A 21324-nucleotide genomic window follows, 5' to 3' on the forward strand; every position below is an offset into this window, starting at 1 on the left:
TGCAATCTTTCGTGTCTTCGTAGGTGCAATCTTTGTTGCAATCGAAGCATTTATGTTTCTATCGGAATCTACGTCTTCTGCATGGTAGTTCATAATCTTTCATCATCAGTTGTGCCCGAAAGCTTGTTTTGAAAGGTAAGCCGACTTTCACGAAACTGACCGTTTGAAATCGAGATTTTGAAAGAAGGAGACATGCTGTGCATGAGTGCGTGCATCCTTCGCTGCTGAGACCTGAAAGGCAAAACTCTTAACAATAGTGCAGTCCAAGAGATGGATTCAGTACAATTAAATGTTCTCCGATAAGCCTTATTTGTCCTGCACCTTTAATTTTTTTAGTTAGATTGGCTGAACGTCTTACGCTTCACTGCTAAAGGAATCATTTGTCAACTGTTGTTTTCTTATTTTATCGCGAAACCACTTCCAGTTGACCATAGCATGAAAATTACGCGGTAGATCTTTCCTCTTGTGTGACATGCAATCCTGATTAGACACACTTAGGCATCGTGTGTACTTTAAACAGGGTTGCAAGCGTCACAAATTTAAGAGGGAAAACTTAAACCCTTAATCTGACAAGCGTAGAATAATCTACGCCTATGACACCGTGAACAAACAATGATGCTTACATGAAGGAAGTTGCTCTCTAAGGACCCTTTAGCCTTGTTTTCATATTTAATATTGTTTACGAGTTTACTGAATTTTTTCGCGTAGTTTTATTCGATATTTCACTCGATTTTCCTGGATTTGTCTTGAAGTTTCGATTTAAATATCCTGGAGGATGTTTAAAAATGGCGTAGGTGTATTGAGCTTTACATTCTAAAACCATATAATAAGCCCTGCATTAATCACCCAGGTGTAACTAACAGTCTGATGGCATGATATGCCGCATGACAAGAAGTATGAAAACGAAACTAAGTACCTGTGTTGCTCGGGCATATATATATATATATATATATATATATATATATATATATATATATATATGTCATCTTAAAAGACAAACGGCTTGTCTTATTTTTTTTCTAGCATTAGAAGAATTCCTGAGTTTAATTTCTATTTTATTTGCTTTTGCGTGACAGGGCGACGCAGATTGCAGAATAATTACTTCTTGATTAGAATTACTTTCGAAACCGAAGGGTTTCACATGATGATATCAGCATAAAGTGGAATACGCAAGGTCAAAACACCCTAATAGTCAAAACAAGCAGAGAGCATCTCTTATAAAGAGAGAGAACAGTCCATTAGCATGAAGCTCACATTTGATTATGAAGTGAGTTTCATTCCTCTTGTATGCTCTAATTAATCTGAGTAGCAACCAAAGAACTGCGATTGAATATGAAAACAAAAAACCTGTGTTCCAAAGACTGTTTCTGATATCTTTCCGCAAGTTCGTCTACCATCCTCTAAAAACTGACAAATTCTCACATGATGAAGTTAGCATGGGAAAACGCCTCAAGAACAGACTCGTCAAAAACCTTTAACAGAGTGTCAATCATCTAAGGGAAAAGTCCCGAGCGTTATTGCTCGACTACAGATTAAAGTTCATTCACATTGATAAGTTCTGATTAAAGCCAACTGACATCTAAGCATATTCTTGGCTTCCCTCTACGCTGTGTTTTTCCAATTTTTGACCGAAGTGGCCTCTGCGTTCAGCTTTTCCTAATATTTTAAAATGATGACTTGTGTTACGAGGATATTGGAACTTACGGAGGTCAAGCGGATATATGCATCGATTTACCATTTCCTGTTTTCTACTTTGGTGTGAAAATTCATCGCAGATTACTAACGATGTCGGCCTTATAACGTTGGTTTACTGCACTAAACTGATATAAGTTAACTGTCACTTCCATTTCATCAGGTATTGATTTCCAGGCGGTTATAGCATGGGCAAATCAGTGTGGATTTGGGCATTTTTCATATTATTGGTTCACAAGCAGAGGGCAGACGTCTGCAGAGGTATTTAAATTTTTAAGTAAATATATCACCTACTGTCGAATTTCAAGTTCTCTTCGCAAACCCAATCCGGCGGAACCCACCAACAAACCGTGGCGGACTATTTACTTAACGAGTGACTGAAAGCACGAATTTTGAATTAGGTGAAATATGCTCGAGCTCACTGAAAGTGTCATTTGGAAATACAGAGTTTTCCTAGGATACTTATTACGTCTGCATGCTGAAGTAGATTCGTCACCAACTTCATATATGAGTTCCCCCAATGTAAACATGCAGGGCGATCTAGGTTACTAAACACTTTCGAACCCTAATTTTCCAAGCTGCAGTCTTTTTATTCATAAGTACTTTCTCATAGCAGCTATTAGTACATGCCTATTTCGATTAAGCTTTATATCAATATTCGCAACCAAACATTCACTCTTACGACGCGTTTATAGAGTCCTAAAGTGCTTACGTCACGTTTCCATAGCACCGGAATTCTGTGGTCTAAACAAACCAATATGGCGTCCCTAGCGTGACACATTGTCGTTGACCTCGAGCACTTCAAGAGCTATAATAGCGCATTTTATCCTCCAATAATAGAAATAAGATAAAGAGAATCAAGATAACCTTTGACCTTACTATTGAAGAGTATAATAAGCGGACAAAAGCACCTGGTGAGCAATAATTCGAGTCAAAACCCCACGACGAAGTTTGCGATGGGCCAGTGTTTTCATCCAGATTGCAATCACACATCTGAAAGCCACTGCTGCCGATTCTTTTCGTTTCCAGACCAGAAAAAACATAAAACACTCTATGATAAGTGGATATCATTTGTAAGGTGAGTATTTTTCGAAAAATATATATTTCGATGCTGTACCATCGATTAGAAATAGCTGTTTTTTTTTTATCTCAAACTGATTCACGATTAGCTGTTTCTCTTTCTTGTCTTATTTGTTTTCTCGCGGCTTTGCCTTTCCTTGTCTTCAGTCTTGATCTAAGATTATTTAGTTACTAAAAAACTATATGATAGTTGTGAGTATCAAAGCTTTTACACTAACTAGTATTAAGTAACAAGCTCAGAGAAATACTCGCTTCGCATTCACGTCTTAGACTACAAGGTTAAGCATGTGACCAACTAAACTTTGGGTTTTTTAAGCGCAAGTATAGTAACTGCTTCTGTCTTTTTCTGTTATAGGAGAGGAGATAGAAAGCCCAGCAAACATTCGCGACTTTGCAGTTGTCACTTTAAAGATGGGCGAAAAGAAAATATGCCAACCATCAGTGACAGAAACAGGCACAAGCTGTTTGATAGTTTGGACTTGCTGCCAGGTACAGGACCAACACCTCCCAGTACACCTACCCCCAAGAAAAAACGGAAAGTGTCTGCCGAGCCCACGAAATTACCAACTGTAGCATCTGTGCTTGAAGAGATTAAAGAGAACTCTGAACCATGTTCCACTGAATGCTCACAAGAGGAAAAGACAAGTTCCAAAGAAGCTCTGCTGTCAATAGAGCTTGATATGACTTCAACAGAACTTGCTAAACACAAGGAAGTGTCAAGTTACTATAGTGCACACTACTCTGCTAAGAGCTTGAGCCCTGAGGTGATACGGATGGAGACAGGTCTACCCACTAAGGATGTTTTTGATATTGTTGTGGGATATGTTTCAAGATTCAAGGGTGAAATAAACTATTATGCTGGATGGAAGGTTGAGGCGATCACACTTGAGGACCAGATATTTATCACTCTGATGAAACTGAAACAAAATTATACCAATCTACATTTAGCCCAGTTGTTTTCATGCAGTGTTGCAACTGTTGCTAACATAGTACTAACTTTTGTCCATGTTCTGCATTCTCTCCTGTTCAAAGACATCATGACAACTGTGCCATCTAGAGAAAAGAACAAGATGTGTTTGCCATCTTCTTTCACTGAGTACAGCAGTTGCCGCATTGTGATTGATTGTACAGACATTGAAATTGCTGCACCTAAGCTCATGTCCCAGCAGAATGCTACATATTCCAGCTACAGGGGAATGAACTCTTTCAAAGTCATTATAGGGGTTGCCCCAAATGGAGTTATAACCTATGTTAGTGATCTTTTTCCTGGCTCAGTCAGTGACAAGGTCATGGTTAAAGAGTCTGGGTTTTGTAAACATTTGAGTGCTGGTGATCTTGTTCTGGCAGACAAAGGTTTTCTCATCAGTGATGTAGTTCCAAGAGGTGTTTCAGTGAACATACCACCATTTCTCAACAATGGAAAGTTTACAGAGAGTGAGGCAAGGGCGACAAAATCAATAGCTCGATGTCGCATCCACGTAGAGCGTGCAAATGCAAGACTTAAGAGTTTTCGCATCCTTGGCTTCATCCCAGCATTTTTGAGGTGCCATGCTGACAAGCTATGCCAACTGTGCTCAGCTCTTGTTAATTTGCAGTATCCATTGATCAAGGATGGCTGCGAAGACTTTGAATTTGACTGAATAGAACTTTTTTTCAACTAAATTATAGTACAATGAGTTTTTAATATTATTTTTGTATTACTAGAAGCCCTACTGTAACAGATCAAATGGTATTGACATAGCTTTGGTCAAAAATATGATGTGGTCAGTTTTACATTTTTCTGATATTCATCTCCTTTATGTTCATTAATACAAACTACTATGTGTTCTGTGAAAATAGATTATAATGAAAACCAGTGACATTCTTAAATTGTCATTTCAACTAAATCCAGGTCAGGGGCATGTGACCAGTATGGAATTCTTTCGTCCAGTAGTTCCAAGTGTGAAAGTCGTGCTGGCTTAAAGGTTTTACTTTTGTGTCTGTGAAGCTGGGAGCCTGAGTCCAGGTGTATAAAACTAAAGCCACACTTCAATTAGCTTAAGGGATGGTGAGAGGTAGTCAGAAAAAATAACCTGTGCTGCATGGATTTTGTTTTGGCTCTCTCCCCTTCCCTTTGCATTGCTATGCAAGCCTACTTAAGTGTGGCATAAGTTTTATGTACCTGGGCCCTGTTGAGTAACCAGGATAAGTGTTACCAGCTACCAGTAGCCATTGGTTGCAAAAAAAAAATTGTTTAAGCTTGCTTTCAGGAAGAATGTAATTTATTATTAAGTTACTATGCTAAATGGAAAAATGTGGGTTCTTTATCTTGTGTCTCTATCTGAGTGTAGAATATGTAATGTTATATTAAGAAATTAATGTATGAAATTTAAAAAAATACCTTTTAACATTAGCTACTGCCTATTTACATTAGCTCCCAATCCCCCACCCCCCCCCACTCTGATTATGTCCAGCATCTGTGCACCACTTTTCAAAGTTCTCCCTCGGTAATCTTTGGGAATAGTTGATGAAAGTAAAAATCACTCAAGATAGTAATATTGTGCTCCCAAGATTCATCTCGTTCAATCTTGATAACTACACTATCCTTTGTGGTCCATACAACAAAGTAGCAGAATTTGCGCTTTGTCAGGAACATCTGGCCTTGACACTGATGCCAGTAAACATGTGTGGTAGACAACGTATAATTCCCTTCCTTCTCCTCCAAGTAAAAGTCTTTGTGCCCACAAGCTTCCTTGATTGTCGCATTTCGATGTGTGTAGGGGCACTTACACTCAATCACCGAGTCGTCTCCCACAAGTCCATCAGGGGAAGCACCCAGAACTCCCGACTCGTGTAGCCAAAGGCCGGTCTGTACAGGTGTAAAGTTTGTGATGTTGGTGAAGGATTTCAGGGCCTCAGTCTCATTGTCCTGTCCCCATGCAATTGCTTTAACTCCACTCAAGTTGTATTCCCCAAGTAGTCGCTTGATAAGAGACGGTGTAACTCTTTTTGCCTGGAGGACGGAGCCAAAATTACTGGCAGTCAGGCGGCCTCTACGAGCTTGGTGCCATGCAGGGCTGTTTCGCTGGCCAGCCGTGAGGGTGCTCACAACATTTATGGTTCTCTCCTCTACTTTGGCATTCTCAATCAAGTACTCTAATTGTTTTTCATTCGTAGATGCCATAAGGAAACCTTCTGAGTAAATGATATCCTCAATCGTCTTGATCGGGAGAGGGGTAGCAGGTTGTGGTTCGGGACTCAAGATCCAGCAGGTCCCTGTAAATTTGCCATAGCGCTTTAGTTCGCTGTACAGCCACATCCGATCTTCTCGGCTAGGATCGCGCGCCAAAAGGCTGTAATCCTTCTTCTTCGGTGGCGCTGGAAACATCTGGCTTGCAGACTGTACGCTTTCTGCCTTTCGCTTTCGTTTCCATTGGCATTCCAGGTCCGTCCTGCTAAGGTTATGGATGCCATAAATAAATATGGCTGCCGCGTGACTGCACTTGAACTCGCCGCGAGGACACTCGCATTCTGTGTTTTTTATTTCAAGGTTTTCATCGAGATAAATCTGATAAAAAGATAATTCGAAACAGACACGTAAGTTGCAATATATATTCCGCAATATAAACGTTAAATTGGAGGTGAAATCGGGGTTGGGAGTTCTTCGAATTGAACATACGTGTTGTGATCCCAAATTGGCAACTTACTGTGACTTTGTAGTCCTTATTTTTCATGCTTGCTTGGACTTCACCTTTGATGACTCCCCTGGAATAAATAAAGCTTTGGACATGGTCGGATTTGAAGTGGTTTTCTCCGCGATCAAGCGATTTCCGCTCTCCAGAAAAGAAAGAAACGATTGAGCATATCGATAAAGACGCCATGTTTGAAGTATGACTTTGAACTGTTTAGACCAGAAAAAAATGCTGTCATGGCAACGTGACGTCACACTTTAGGACTCTATTGTGGTAAATGTACATGTGATCCAGGTCCGAATTTACTTTGCGGGCTCGATGATTGCTTCTTTAACGATCCAGACTAATGAGTATAGTTGTTCGTTAAAGCTTTTTGCGATTCGACGAAATGATCAAGCAGTCCAATATCCTGCAAATGAGAACCCGTCGAATTTTCTCAGAATTTTGAGCTGATTAAATTTTCTGCTAAAAAATCAAAACCAGGCGTCAAGCCTCCGGGTCTATCCCATGATGCACTATCAGCGTAATGATAGAGGCAATTCGATATTAGTTGTTTCAGTGCAGAACAATTTGAGTTTTTGGACAATCTTTATCCTTATCTCATCGATCTTCACATGACTACAGCCGGAATCGCCATTGATCGACTTGTCGCAATTTTTTCTACAAGGACTTCTAGGAATGTTAACCTACAATTTAGAACTAACAATAGCCAACCAGCCTAGACCAGCTTTCAGAAAATGATAAAAAGGATGTTCCTGCTCATCTAAGCTCGCAAAGAAAACGAGTTACAACCGTAGTAACAAATGCTTTTATCCCGTGGACTTAAGTGTAGTCGCGCGATAAAGTAATGCAGGCGCAGAATTGCTCTTTCCAATCTCCTCTGATAGCTGAGCGACCCCTTCTCATTTAATTTCTTTGATTTCGTCTTTAATTTTTGCAATTATTTCAGTTTTGTTTGTTTGTTTGCATGTATTATAATTATATATATTTTTTTTTAATTTTGAATGTTAATATTTTTGTAGCTTCTGGGATTTATATATAACGCCAATGTCCAACATGTTATGTAAGAGAGCGTGTGAATTTTCAGGAGCTTCCGGATTATTCTCCTCAAGCGAGGCTGCAAAAGTCTTGAAATTTGCTTTAGTGCTTTCATTTGATTTCACCTTCGACATGCATTCCAAAACGTTTCAGCTTACAGTTTTCAGAGCGTATCAGTAAGAATCAAACATCTTGGGAAATGAAAATTTTCAACCCCCCCTCAAATTTTGCACGTAATTAGGCACTCAGGGGGATGCACAATAATGCCCTTGCTAAAGCTTCCAGCACTCTTGTTGCCATGGTAACAACGGCTGCTTGCTCGAGGCCAAGGGCCTCATTTTCATACAAAAACATCGCAAAAAAAGTGTAGTAAAATGTTTATTTCTCTATCTCAAGCTAAATACAACATTACCGATTGGTATTTCTAGCATAAATAGTGACATTATTCGTCTTTACTTTGATGCATTCAATTTTCCCTGGAAGGGAATGTGAACACACAAATAGATTACTTATCTTGGTACAGTCTCGGTCATTTTTGCTGTAGGGTAAAACAGACAAAACGTTTGTCCAAATTTCCCCAAAAGTACACCGATTCTGGAACTGAAACTACGCACTTAGTTATAAATAAATATTCTAGTTTTTCAATATGTAAAAGTCCCTGCGGGCCGGCCTCTTTTTCGTAGTGGCAATTCGCGAACGAAGTTCAAAAATCAGATACTGCGTATATTGGCAATGTTTACATCTAATCTTCTCAACAACAAACGTTTCAGATGAATGAAAAGTGCAAGATATTTAAAGAATGTTATCTTCTGGGAAATATCCCGAAGAGAAATCTTGCCTCTAGCTTTGTATAGGTAATCGCATGGGGCCGAGTAAAATTAAGGATTAATATCACGCGTGTTTTCAGAAGTTGCAGAAATTTCAGCAACTTCTAAAAACACAAGTGATATTAATCCTTAATTTTACGAGGACCCATTGCGATTACTTGTTAATGAAATTGAGGGAAAAATTACTGAATTTCTGAATGCGCTCTTCAGTAATCAGTCGACATAAAACTGCGCCAGTGTTCGGTCGAGGACATCGCTCTCATACGCTTCCAAATTTGCCTGGAAGTTTCTTTCATTCGCCTGCTTTTTAAAAACGTTCTTCCAGTACTCCGCGCTTTTCCTCCTGTTTTCGTTTTCACTTTTGTCTATTAATTCTTTGATATATTCTTCGTCAACTATCTCGAAACGAGAAACCATTGTTACGGAAAATCTTCATCAACAACTTTTCGATAGCAGAAGTTGTTGCTAGGCAACCTGAGCACCATCGATCAACCTTCATGCAGGACTACCCGACGTAATTACAAACATGTACCGTAAATCGTGTGCATATCATCCAGATTCCGAGTACTGTGCCTTCTTTCGTGGGAATTTGAGCAATCTGAAATTCTCTGACGATACACTGTTATACATGTCTGTCATTTGAAACATGTTAAAGATTGCTGATCTACACGAAACTATCGTAACATCGGTCATTAGTCATAACCATGTACGCTATTACAATGGCGTGACGCTGGATTTCTCCATGAAGTTTCCAACAGGTCGCTCCAAAGAAGATAAGAAATGGACATTTTTCGATATTTAAGCAGATTTCCGCGCATTCTGAAGTAAAAACAACTAAAAAAAAAAAAAACAGAGGAAATCCTTGATTGAAAGTTCGTAGACACTGGGAGAGAGAGAGCATCAATCGCAACTTGCCAGTGATAGTACTTCATGTAAAACCCAGTTGCCGGCAGGTTCGGGCAGTTGTCATTTCTGGGTGAAACCAACTGAGATATTTCGAATCATCTGAAAACTGTTAGAAAACTTTCAGAAAATTTGCATTAGATATGATAACGAGAGACTTATCACCATCGCAGAGCAATCGAGTCAGGCAATGTTTCCTTCCATATCTTGATTAAGGAAAAATCAAAACAAAGTTGAAATAAAAGATTTAGTGAAATCATAATGTCATAATTCCACCTTTCAAACAACTCATTATCCACACACAAATCGCAACTCGTAAATGGAATGGAACTCCCCAAGGTTAATATGTAACCTGGATTGCTTCAGGTTCTTCAGGAAAAAGAACAGTGATTTCATCACGATCATTTTCCACAATTTTTTTCCTAGATATCTTTTATAAGCTTACGGAAAGATGAATATAACGCAATCTTCCTGTGATTTACATGACAGGAAGTCAAAGGTCTGTTTCATTTCCCTGGTTCATCAATGACAAATCCTATAATTGTCCTCATCAGTGACAAATCTGTCGTCGGTCCATGCGACACCGGAAAAAGACATGTAAAACCCACCACCTGCGCGAAAACTATCAGAAGTGGAGATTTTGAACAACTCAGTGTCCCCTCATTACACCAAATGGAACAGGGATTTTATAACGATCATTTTCCACAACTTTAACTTTTTTAGGGAATCTTTTACATGCTTGAACAATTTTTTGGCTTTGAGCCTTGAGATTTCTTTTTCTTGATAACAAACTGCTATAATAAGTGCCTACAAAATTGGTAGGTACTTGGTGAAATCCTTCATACATGCATCGATACAAAAGAGCATATGGGAATACATGGTCAGTTGCAAACATAACACACATTAAGGATTACACAAATACTTGCCACAAAATTGCAAAGGTTAGTACTACCGCTGACAAGTTGTGATTTATACTCTCACCCTCAGTGTTTTCGAACGTTCAATCAAGGATTTCCTCTGTTTTTTCTATTTTCTCTTTTTGGTTGTTTTTACCTCAGAATGCGCGGAAATCTGCTAAAAGATCGAAAAATATCTATTTCTCGTCTTCTTTGGAGCGACCTGATAGAAACTTCATGGAGAAATCCAGCGTCACGCCATCGTGATAACGTACATATTTATGACAAATGAACGGTGTTACGATAGTTTCATGTAGATCAGCCAACTTTAACATGTTTCAAATGACAAACAAGTATAACGGTGTGTCGTCAAAGGATTTCGGATTGCTCAAATTCCCACGAAAGAAGGTACAGTACTCGGAATCTGGACGATATGCACACGATTTAAGGTACCTGTTTGTAGTTACGTCGGGTAGTCTTGCATGAAGGTTGATCAATTTTTTTTAAATATTAAAACTAGAGGCGAGATTTCTCTTCGGGATATTGCTCAGAAGTTAACATTCTTTCAGTGTCTTGCACTTTCCATATGTCTGAAACGCTTGTTGTTTAGAAGGTTAGAGGTAAACATTGCCAATTTATGCAATATCTGATTTGGAGCTTCGTTCGCGAATTGCCACTATGTAAAGTAGAGGCCGGCCCGCAGAGATTTTTACATATTTAAAACTAGAATATTATAACTAACTAAGTGCGTAGTTTCAGTTCCAGAATCCGTGTAGTTTTGGAGAAATTTAGACAAACGTTTTCCCTGTTTTACCCTACAGCAAAAATGACCGAAACTGCACCAAGATAAGTAATCTATTGGTGTGTTCACATTCACTCCCTGGGAAAATTTAATGCATCAAAAAAAAAAGACGAATAATGTCAATATGTATGCTAGAAGTACCAATCGGTAATGTTGTATTTAGCCTGAGATAAAGAAATAAACATTTTACACTTTTTTTGCGATGCTTTTGTATGGAAATGAGGCCCCAGGCCTCGAACAACCAGCCGTTATTACCATGGCAACAAGAGTGCTGCAACCTTTAAAAAGAGAATTTTTGTGCATCCCCCCTGAGTGCCTAACTGCATACAAAATTTGAAGGTGGGTTGAAAATTTTCATTTCTCAAGAAGTTTGATTCTTACAGACTCGTTCTTAACTTATCATAGTTGCATTAAATACTACCCTCTAAATTAAAAAAAAAAAAAAAAAGAAATTGGGAAGGGGGGAGCGAGAAAAAAGAAACAGCAGGAACGCACGGGTGACCGAAAGGCAACTTACAAATGACCGGTGTTACGATAGTTTGGGAAGGGGGGAGCGAGAAAAGAGAAACAGCATGAACGCACGGGTGACCGAAAGGGAAATTACTTTTTACAAGTCAAGTGAGATACCTTTTTTTGCTAAGTTGTCCTTCTCCTTTGTTATGCTACTCACATGCCGACACCCTACGAAACGGTGAGTGCCATCATAACATAGCATGCCAGTTGCAAATAGAATCTAGAGTACTCAGCATTATCGGATAACTCATTCAGTTTACTCTATTACCCATTTCTCCCTTTATTTTTACTCAACTCAAGTCAGTTAATCCAAGGCTTCAGCCATTAACATAGTGTCAGGTCTCTCGTTTATCCCAGTGCATCTGTCTGGGCTGATATTGTAAGTTGGTCTCACTCAGTAAAGGTTTAGGAGTCAGTTCCTGTTCTAATCGATTTATTTTTCCTATCAGTATAGGCGAACCTTTTGCTAACTTCATATCCTATATTTTTCCTCATCAGCTTACGCCGTTTCACTCAGAAGGAATCACTCTGGTGAGTGCAAATCATTTACATGTAACTAGCTGAAAGAGAATTAAAAAATATACTTTAAATCTGTAATTGTTTTCAGCTCAGGCTTTTGCCTTATACCTAAAAAATATTAGCCACTCGGATTTTTCTCAGGTTGAATGAGCCATAAGGGCTTGTGCTGGCGAGGAAATAAGAATACAATCAAATATTTGACTATAACTAGACGGCTTTGAAGAGCTCTATATAAATTTCTTATACTTTTTTAAGATTTATCAGGTCACTTTTGGAATGACTTACCAGTCTTACTGGATAATGGTCACAGCAACATTTAGCTGGCTCCCTTCAGACTGGGAGGGCACTGTTCTCTTTGTAACTCACTTTTTTTTTTTTGTTTTTGTTCTATTTCAAGCTTCAATATCCATTCCGCCATGTTTGCTGATTTTAAGCTCATCAAACATTATCGCTCTTGACCATGAAACTTCGGATATCACTTCCATCAAAGCAGGTCTGTCAGAGGCAGTGACGTTGGATTTTCATTTCAGCCTGGGCTACATATTCTGGAGTGATTTGATTGAGCAGAGTATTAAACGCTTCAGCATTGATAAAGGGATTACGACAACGGTTATTGCAAATACTGGCGTTTGTGCTGGCCTGGCAGTTGAATGGAGGACATCTCGATTGTATTGGACAGACAGTACACTTAATAAAATATTCGTATCCGACGTTCATGGCTTAAACCAACACAGCCTTATCACAAAACTGGAAGAACCAAGGGATATAGCCCTGGATCCCGATAATGGGTATGTTTTTGACATTTGACAGTTTGATAAGAAGTTTTTAAAAATGTTTATATGCTAATGGTTGTTGTCTTGCAATGTAATAGTCTGATATTTTGGGCTGATTGGAGCCGTGGAGTTTATCCCAAGATTAAGAGGGCCTCATTAAATGGAAGTCAAATAATAGCCATTGTATCGGTGAACCTTCAGCAACCCACCGGTATTAACCTCGATCGAGGAAATAGACGCATTTTCTGGGTCAACTCAAGAATTGGCACTGTGGAATCTGTGGACTACGATGGTGATAGCAGGAGGGCCCTATTCAAACAGAGTGATCTATATCCGTTTGGATTAGCGTTTTCCCCCCCTTTTCTTTTCTTGACCGCCTGGCAAACGTTGAAACAAGTTTACCAACTAGACGCCATCACTGGAAAATTGCTCCGAAGCTACAACCTCAGCAACCAGAAGCCCATGGATATCGTGGCATACGATGAGTCCAGGCAACCTCCAGGTATTAAGTCGAATTGAAGTTCTTTACATAGAATACAAACATCCCGAGTCTTTTAAACATATCATTTCAGGAAGGCTAGATAAACAGGAAGGGCTTCCCAACCCCCTCCCTCTCCTCCCCTGCCCCATCCACCCCTCCCTCATCGCCAACCCCTTTCCCCTCCTCCTCTCCCCCATCGCCACCAGGTTGTGAATAAGTGCCTCCTTATATTATATACTGCATATGGCCTGGTTAATTATAACCTAGCAGTAAAATCCCACTCGTATATTTTAATTGGTTATAGACGTTTGCAGTGCTTTTGAGGCTAAGCTATGGATAATTCAATTTTTGTCTCCCTAAAGTTGTTCTCACTGTCTACTTTTTCTGATTAATAGCCCACCTTTAGAAAAAGAGACATTTTTCAATTCTTACAACGATTTTGCGGTTTTGTTTTGTTTTTATTTTGTTTTTGGTTGGTTTTGTAAGCTTCTAATCCTTGCACCGTGAATAATGGAGGATGCAGTCATTTTTGTGTCCCCAAATCATGTGGCTACAAATGTGTGTGTTCCACTGGTTTGGCTCTGAAGCAAGATGGGAAGACATGCCAAGAAAGTAAGTCAACAATATTTTAAAAAATTTGTCCCCTTCTCCACATTTCTCATTGGACTTTTTCTATTTCACAAGTTTGAGTCACATAATTCAGAACGATACCTCGATTTCCTTCTTTTCATTTACCACCCTACCATTACGTTAAAAAATCGATTTCGTGGTAAAGAGGGGTACTTACACTTGGAATCCCCATATTTAGACTCCAATGTTGTCGCTCGAATATTCTAGGTCCAGTTCATGTAAAATATTTGGTTAGTTTTGCAGTGATACTATTGGCTGTAAGACCCAAGTGACCTAAGTCGGTCGTGATTGGTCTGTTTCGATCCGTAAAGATCAAAATTTAGCCTCTTGTTTCTTCAAACTGTTATCTATAGGGCATATGTCGTGGTAAATTTGATGAGGGGAGATGCGGTTCTGACTTGGAGCATTAAGTGCCCTCGATGCAAATATTGTACCGGCAGCAATTCTCACTTTGGAAATCCCTGAGTGAGGGATTTTCTCTTGATCGTCTCTGGATTATGAACCTTTACTGTGGTTTCCTGCTGTAAAGGTTCTTTTTTCGTAACATTCTCGAAACACTCAGACAGTTTTTATTTGATAAATAGAGAGGGGGCTGTTCTTATGGATGCATAAAAGATGTGCAAATTACCGTCCCTATCTTTGTAATAAAGTAACTTTAATGTTTTGATGAAATGTGTTGCGAATTAGAAGTGAACCTTTGTTCTTGAAAATTACCTCATGATTTACGTAATTTCGTTTGCAGAAGTGAAGAAATTTGTCCTTTTCACTGATTTTGAAGCCAGATCTATAAACATGATTTCCCTTGATGTTAACTATTCCATCGCTCAACCCTTATTGACCGATCTTTATGATCAGCGCCCTACTGCTGTGGATTTTGACCCTGTCGAAGATCGCTTGTATTGGTCTGATGTTGGAAAAGGTCGTATCATGAGTGCCTTTACAAATGCAACTTCAGTGAAGACTCTGTTTAGTTGTAACTTCTCAACTGGTTTAGCCATTGACCACGTGGGTCGAAACATTTATTGGATCGATGCCGGCACGAACAGAATTGAAGTTGGTCGGCTTGATGGAACCAAAAGAAAGCTTTTACTTACAAATGAACTTGAGGAGCCAAGGACTATAGTGCTGGATGAGAACAATGGGTAAATAATAATACAGCTAAAATTTAAGCTACATGTCAATTCAAATAAAATGATAAAGAAAATCACTTTCATTCAACATTGAAAAATAATTTTTTCTCCTTTTCACTGTTTTCTCTTTTTTTTTTTTCATTTTCTTGAAGGATAATGGTCTGGACTTCCTGGGGTTCAAAACCTAACATAGCCAAAGCCAACATGGATGGCTCAGGAAGACATACTATAGTGACGAGAAATCTATCTAGGCCTGATGGACTTACTATAGATCGAGTTACAAATTGTCTCTATTGGGCTGATACTCAGCAGAATACCATAGAGATGTCCGATCTTAATGGGGGCCACAGACAGGTCATACTGTCGTCTGCAGCTTGCATCAAACCTTTTCGCCTGGCATTCTATCAGGACGCGCTTTACTGGACAGATCCCAGTTACAAGAGGATAGAGCTTTACGATTTAGTCGATGGGAAGCGGAAAACGGTAGTCCTTGCTATTCAAAAGCCAACAGATATTCGTGTCTATGATTCATCTATTTTATATTCAGGTAATAGATTGATAAGATATATGCACCATGTTTCCCTCAGCTTTGCATCAAAATAACTGGTCTAATTTTCCTTTTCAAATAAATCACTTTCAAATAAACTGTCCTCTGGTGAAATAAGCAGATAAAGGTAACGTAATAATTTGAATATATGAGCTTTTGTTCATCTTTCAAACCGGCAGTCTAAATCCCACAGGTATCAACGAACCCTTTTTATTCCACTAATTTATTCGTGCTTTTCTCGTTGCCATGTTCCCACCAATAACGTAGCTCCTTTTCCGCCTTTAAAAGCACACACAACCCACAATTTCTCTATTCGCTCCGACGAACGGCTAACGCTCGAAACGTCAGCTTTTATAATCGTAACGGTGGCCAATTTACCATTTCAATTTTATTGATATATCCAAATTATTTCGTTACCGCCACCGACGCAGCCCAAACAGTTTCCTTAGAAACTATCAGCCTTTATTTAAAGGTAACGTAGCTCGATAAACAGAAGGGCGTTCTGTTGAGAGAGTTGAATTTCAACTCATAGTGGTTGGGTTGACTAAAGTATCATCACTACAAACATTTCTCCTTTTTATAATTTTTTTTGCCACTAAAAGACTCACACCCGTGTGTTCAAAACAATGGTCTCTGCAGTGATTTTTGTCTCCTGAAGCCGGAGGGATATCGGTGTGCGCGTCCAACAGATGTTGCGCTAAAGTTTGATGGGAAAAATTGTGACAATGGTGAGAATGCTTGTTTCATTTCTTTTAACTCTACCTTGTATTGGTCAATCAATATGATTTCAGGGAGAAGGATGGAGGCGTCACTCAAAAATTATAATGGGCACCTCAGGGATACAAAAATTAACTATGAAATCAGTTGAATCTTTATGTGTCCAGGAAGTCAGGTCATCGTGCTCCGCTATCTCAGAATTATTGAAAAATACGTGCTTTGAACAGAGGACGAATGGCAAACTCCTTGAAAAAGAAACAGCTTATTCGGAAAAAAGTAACAGACATCTAATAAAAACGGTAACCTTAGCGCCAGCATTACCATGCCTTTTACTGGTAACAGTGCCATCACTTTTGCTACAACCAAAAAGGTAGATAATTTGATGGCAAAAAAGGTGCCCGTTTGGTGAATGAGTCAATATCTGTATTCTAGTTTTCCTTCTGTTTTATCTGCAACGACTTACTGACATTATTTCCGTTCGTGACAGGAACAATATTGCATCCAACTGTAAAACTAGCCCCGACCAATTTTATTCATTCCTCAATTTCCTCAAGTTCCTCAAGTTCCTCAAGTTCCTCAAGTTCCTCACGTTCCTCAAGTACCTCAACTACTGTGCTCGGAGTCTTGGTTGCTTCCTTTGCAATAATTCTTATCGTGTTCACGGTTTACATATCTCGTCGTAAATTTCGGGCAAGGATACAGCGCCGGTAAGTTCTTTATTAGCCTATCACTGATCTAAAAATGACACTTTAAAGTGCACCAAAACCCAAAACTTTTTTTTCGCTTAACGAAATAAGCTTATTTTTTGGAGTATTTCTGTGCAAAAATTGTTTAATTTGCTTAAATCTTTAATTTTCTGTGCCCTGTCAAAATATGGAAAATCGGCCGCCATCTTGCCCCACGACCGAGTTTAAAGAGGAATGGCTCTGGCGGGTAATGTGACGTCAAATCGAGAACACGAAAGTCTGCATTTCACACATTTTCACTTTTTTGGGAAGGTTGTCGTCGATATTGTCCGAAATATGCCGACTAGGTGTGTTGTATGAGGAATGTATGAAGCGCGATATCCTCTTGCAAATTTCGCACGTTGCTACATCCTTCTACAACACACTTAGTCGGCATATTTTAGGACAATATCGACTACAACCTTCCCAAATAAGTGAAAATGTGTGAACTTCAGACTTTCGTGTTCTCCAAATAATTTGAATATATCAACAAAGTTGAAATGGTAAATTTGCCACCGTAACGATTACAAAAGCTGACGTTTCGAGCGTTAGCCCTTCGTCGGAGCGAATAGAGGAATTGTGGGTTGTGTGCGCTTTTAAAGGCAGAAAATGGAGCTACGTTATTGGTGGGAACATGGCAACGAGAAAAACATGAATAACTTGAACTTATTGCAAAAAGATATACATCGGCGAAACAGGCAGAAGACTAGGTGACCGATTCCGAGAACACCTTCGAGACGTGGAAAGGAATGACAAGGACACATCGAAACCAGTCGCTAGACATTTTAATTTACCTAATCATTCTAAGGAACATCTGGCAATCTGCGGTCTTTCCTTGCACTTAGGTGGCACGGAAAGCCGTAAAAATCTTGAACAAAAGCTCATCTTTCAAATTGGCAGTCTAACTCCCACGGGGATCAACGAACGCTTTTTATTCCACTAATTTATTCATGTTTTTCTCGTTGCCATGTTCCCACCAATAACGTAGCTCCATTTTCTGCCTTTAAAAGCACACACAACCCACAATTCCTCTATTCACTCCGACGAAGGGCTAACGCTCGAAACGTCAGCTTTTGCAATAATTACGGTGGCCAAATTACCATTTCAACTTTGTTGATATATCCAAATTATTTCGTTACTCCCACCGACGCAGCCCCAAACAGTTTCTTTCGAAACTATCAGCCTTTATTCTTTCGTGTTCTCGATTTGACGTCACATTACCCGCTAGAGCCATACCTCTTTAAACTCGGTCGTGGGGCAAGATGGCGGCCGATTTTCCGTATTTTGACTGGGTACAGAAAATTGAAGATTTGAGCAAATAAAAAAAATTTGCCCAGAAATACTCCAAAAAATACGCTTATTTCGTTAAGCGAAAAAAAAATTTTGGGTTTAGGTGTACTTTAAGATAAAAATCAAGAAACAAGAAGGAACAAGAATTAATTAGTCCATTGTCTTAAATCTGGCAAAAGGGCCAGATAATTTTAGTTATTTTTGTTTCAACCTTTCAGTTAACAATTTCTAAAAGACAATATTGATTTCGACGGGAAGTACTTAGTTAGTATTAATGTCGCCGAGTACTAAATGCCTTTGCTTGATATGCAGGTTATCAATATAACATGTAGTAGGTTTACAACATTGGTTATATGCTGGTCCTTTTTTTCTGCCATTTAGCCATCACAATATATATACAGACATGCGTATGTAGCTTCAAGGCCAAAAAATTGCCTATAATAACCTTCGAAATTAGAAATAAGAAGCTTGAAAAACTCTTATGCTTCTTGCATATTCTATAAAACTACCGCATTCATCAATGCTTAATATACTATCCACGCTATGTTAGCTTGATCAAATTCTTAATGAATTTTGCATTCGGCTGAAGCTTTGACAAGGAGATGTCATACATGGCGATCGAAGTTTGTTATCAGGTAAGTCTTTTATCCTTTACTCACTAACATCAGTTTCCATATTCTCCATACCCTTCTTTATATATTTCCTTTGGTACTGACAATATCCAAGTATTTGTGAATGGGCAAGAGTGAATAAATACCCTAGGTGTTGCTCTGTAATCAAGACCTTAAATCTAACCTTCCACTGTGAAATTTCTTCACAGTAGTCCCGCGCCGCTCTTGCCAAATTTTATCTGGGCCAAAAATGTGAGTCCTAGCGTAAATTTTAGGCGTATCCCCTATAGAGGTATGGACGTGCCCTAAAAAGGCGTATCGCTATATTATGCCAGCAACTCCTAAACGATCTTGCCAATCCCCATGTTAGGTCACTGAATGGCTGTCGCCATATCAACTGTTATCATCTATTTCTGAAGCGTACATGAAAAGCTATCTTAAAAATAAAAGTTAAGCGAATGGAAAAACAATGGTTTTTCTTAAGAACTCTCACTTGAACTAATATTAAGGATGTTTCTAAAAGGCAGGAATTTTGATTTGACTAGTTTAAAACCGACCACAATTCATTGAAAAGTGACCAAGCTTTTCTTTGGATTCAATGAAGGTGCAATTAAGTTAAACCAACCGATGTTGCGTTTTTGTTTTTTTTTTTTTTAATATGGCATTTTGAACTGTCTCATAATTTTTGGTAAGATATTTGTTTGACTCAGAACTACCGTTTAGCTATGACTTGTTCTTTTAAGGAGAAATCTGAGGCACAACTCTCATACGATCAAACACGTCTTAGTGACCGCAAAGGAGGCGACTGTTTACCCAACAGCTTTCCTACAGTGCCTTTATTAGAATATATCACACAAGTTGAAGGATATTTCAGCAGTTCCGGCGGTGAACTAAGTGCCGCTCCTGACTCTGACGTGAAGATAGTTATCAGAAAAGGTGCAATTGGAGACAACCAGTTGGTCTTCTTCCGTGTGGTCGACGATGAAACGGAGTTGCTCCGAGATATTCCTGTAGGATCCAAAGAAACGCTCATTTCCCCTGTGATTGAATGCGGACCGCATGATATCAGGATCTCGAAACCTTTGGAGATTATAATTCCACATTGCCTCTTTATGGGTAAAGCCAAGAAAAAATTGATCAGTGTCTACAGAACTGACCCAGGTAATTTCAGCTGAATCCAAAACATCATACATTTTAAAAAATACATTTATGGTTAAGGGCTGGATGACTTGAAGTTTTGCAATGCTTCTCCCCCCGAGCTCCTAGATGTCTTATCCGTGCATTTGGTTTTCCTTCTTTCGCAAAAAAAAACAAAAACAACAATTTCAACTCGACCTAACTTAACCCTTATCCTAGGACTAGTGTTCACAATACTGTTACTGAAATAATGATTCTGTCATAAATTCCTGATTCATGATCCCATCAAGTGGGAGGAAATCCTCAACGAATCTCCCAAGGGTCTGGTTTACAGTAAAAAAGGATTACATTCTTTTTAAAACCATGACACATTCGTTTTATCAACGCATTTTTTACCCTCTTCCCTTTCGAGTCTGTAGGACTGATGTTGGTTATGCTGTTAATGATTTTATCATTGAATTCTGTATTAAGGTCCTATCAAGTGGGAGAAAATCCCTAACGAATTAGAGAAAAATGATCTGTCAAAGGCGTGGTTCACGGCAAAAGAGGACTCCATTCATATTAAAACCATGACATTCTGTTTCTGGAGCATATTCAGCCGTGGAGGACAGAGAAAAAAAAGAGCTAGAGTGTTTGCTAACAGGCTGTATCCCGGATCCGATCTCATTTATTTGAGATTCTATATTTACGATGATAACGAGGAATCCAGGAAGGTAAGTGGTTGTTTAAAGAAAACAATTCTTATGAAATTTCTAAAATACAACATACGCGAGACAAGTAGAACACCATTGACAAGTAACAATAACAGCATCCTCTTTTCAGAGGTAGTTAGGGTTATAAACAGCATAAAAGTAAAAAGGAGATGGAAAGAGGAAAAAAATCAAAATGGCAGAAAAAGGAGGGAGGAGGGAAATGAGCAAATTATCAGTGAATAAAAGTTTCAACAGTATTTAAATCTTGACATCTTTTCTTAATCCTTTAATCTTTCTGATATTTTAATCCTACTATAGTTATGCGTTTACCCTTGATACCAAGAGAGAAATTGGGAATTAACTCTTGCGTTCGAAGGTTATGGTTCGTTGTAGACTTCAGGCGCCGCTTTTTAAAAGGACGAATAACACTATCCCAGGGGTACATCGCTATCCAGTGGATAAGGATCAAAAGAAAATTAAGGGTATTCAAGGGATAGCGATTCATCCGGTGGATAGCGTCACCCACACTTCGAACAACTGAGGAAAAATCTCCTACTGCTGGAGCATTATTATGACCCAGTCTCAAGGACTGAAAGCGACAACGAATAATACTACTTCTTTTAGTCGGATACAACTCCTTGAAAATCCCT

General features: G+C 38.9%; 5 protein-coding genes across 7 annotated transcripts in view; 2 read left to right on the forward strand and 3 right to left on the reverse strand.

Moving 5' to 3' along the window:
• Window positions 1-21324, reverse strand: part of LOC111340954 (uncharacterized) — a 198673-nt gene that overhangs the window by 135670 nt on the left and 41679 nt on the right. The gene's annotated exons all lie outside the window — the stretch shown is intronic.
• The window catches only part of LOC111319113 (uncharacterized), a 26979-nt gene continuing 5655 nt past the window's right edge, over window positions 1-21324 (forward strand). Inside the window, exons 1-13 of one of the 3 annotated variants that reach the window (XM_088759853.1) lie at window positions 1-135; window positions 1856-1953; window positions 11921-11953; window positions 12339-12729; window positions 12813-13216; window positions 13682-13807; window positions 14568-14967; window positions 15108-15502; window positions 16105-16230; window positions 16707-16926; window positions 18824-18869; window positions 19589-20006; window positions 20454-20695. In XM_088759853.1, coding sequence (XP_088615979.1) covers window positions 1881-1953; window positions 11921-11953; window positions 12339-12729; window positions 12813-13216; window positions 13682-13807; window positions 14568-14967; window positions 15108-15502; window positions 16105-16230; window positions 16707-16926; window positions 18824-18869; window positions 19589-20006; window positions 20454-20695 — 2874 coding nt within the window. In that variant the 5' untranslated portion in view covers window positions 1-135; window positions 1856-1880. Of the gene's footprint in view, window positions 136-1645; window positions 1954-11920; window positions 11954-12338; window positions 12730-12812; window positions 13217-13681; window positions 13808-14567; window positions 14968-15107; window positions 15503-16104; window positions 16231-16706; window positions 16927-18823; window positions 18870-19588; window positions 20007-20453; window positions 20696-21324 lie in introns of those variants that run through there. The other 2 variants (XM_088759855.1, XM_088759852.1) reach the window with 2 other exon arrangements.
• LOC148731850 (uncharacterized) lies at window positions 2385-5164 on the forward strand. The gene is made up of 2 exons (XM_088759883.1): window positions 2385-2770; window positions 3128-5164. Exons 1-2 carry the CDS (start codon window positions 2649-2651, stop codon window positions 4410-4412), a joined length of 1407 nt encoding a protein of 468 aa, XP_088616009.1. The 5' UTR covers window positions 2385-2648; the 3' UTR covers window positions 4413-5164.
• On the reverse strand, window positions 5202-6700 carry LOC148731851 (uncharacterized). The gene is made up of 2 exons (XM_088759885.1): window positions 6459-6700; window positions 5202-6319 (listed from the first exon to the last, which is right to left on the reverse strand). The coding sequence occupies exons 1-2, from the start codon at window positions 6630-6632 to the stop codon at window positions 5243-5245; spliced, it is 1251 nt and encodes a 416-aa protein (XP_088616011.1). The 5' UTR covers window positions 6633-6700; the 3' UTR covers window positions 5202-5242.
• LOC148731852 (tyrosine-protein phosphatase non-receptor type 12-like) overlaps window positions 18389-21324 on the reverse strand; it is a 17134-nt gene continuing 14198 nt past the window's right edge. The window contains exon 3 of the mRNA XM_088759895.1: window positions 18389-19953. Within this exon, the coding sequence (XP_088616021.1) occupies window positions 19952-19953 (2 nt within the window). The 3' untranslated portion in view covers window positions 18389-19951. The remainder of the gene's footprint in view (window positions 19954-21324) is intronic.

Source organism: Stylophora pistillata, chromosome 5 (genome assembly GCF_964205215.1).
Source record: "Stylophora pistillata chromosome 5, jaStyPist1.2, whole genome shotgun sequence".
Taxonomy (NCBI): domain Eukaryota; kingdom Metazoa; phylum Cnidaria; class Anthozoa; order Scleractinia; family Pocilloporidae; genus Stylophora; species Stylophora pistillata.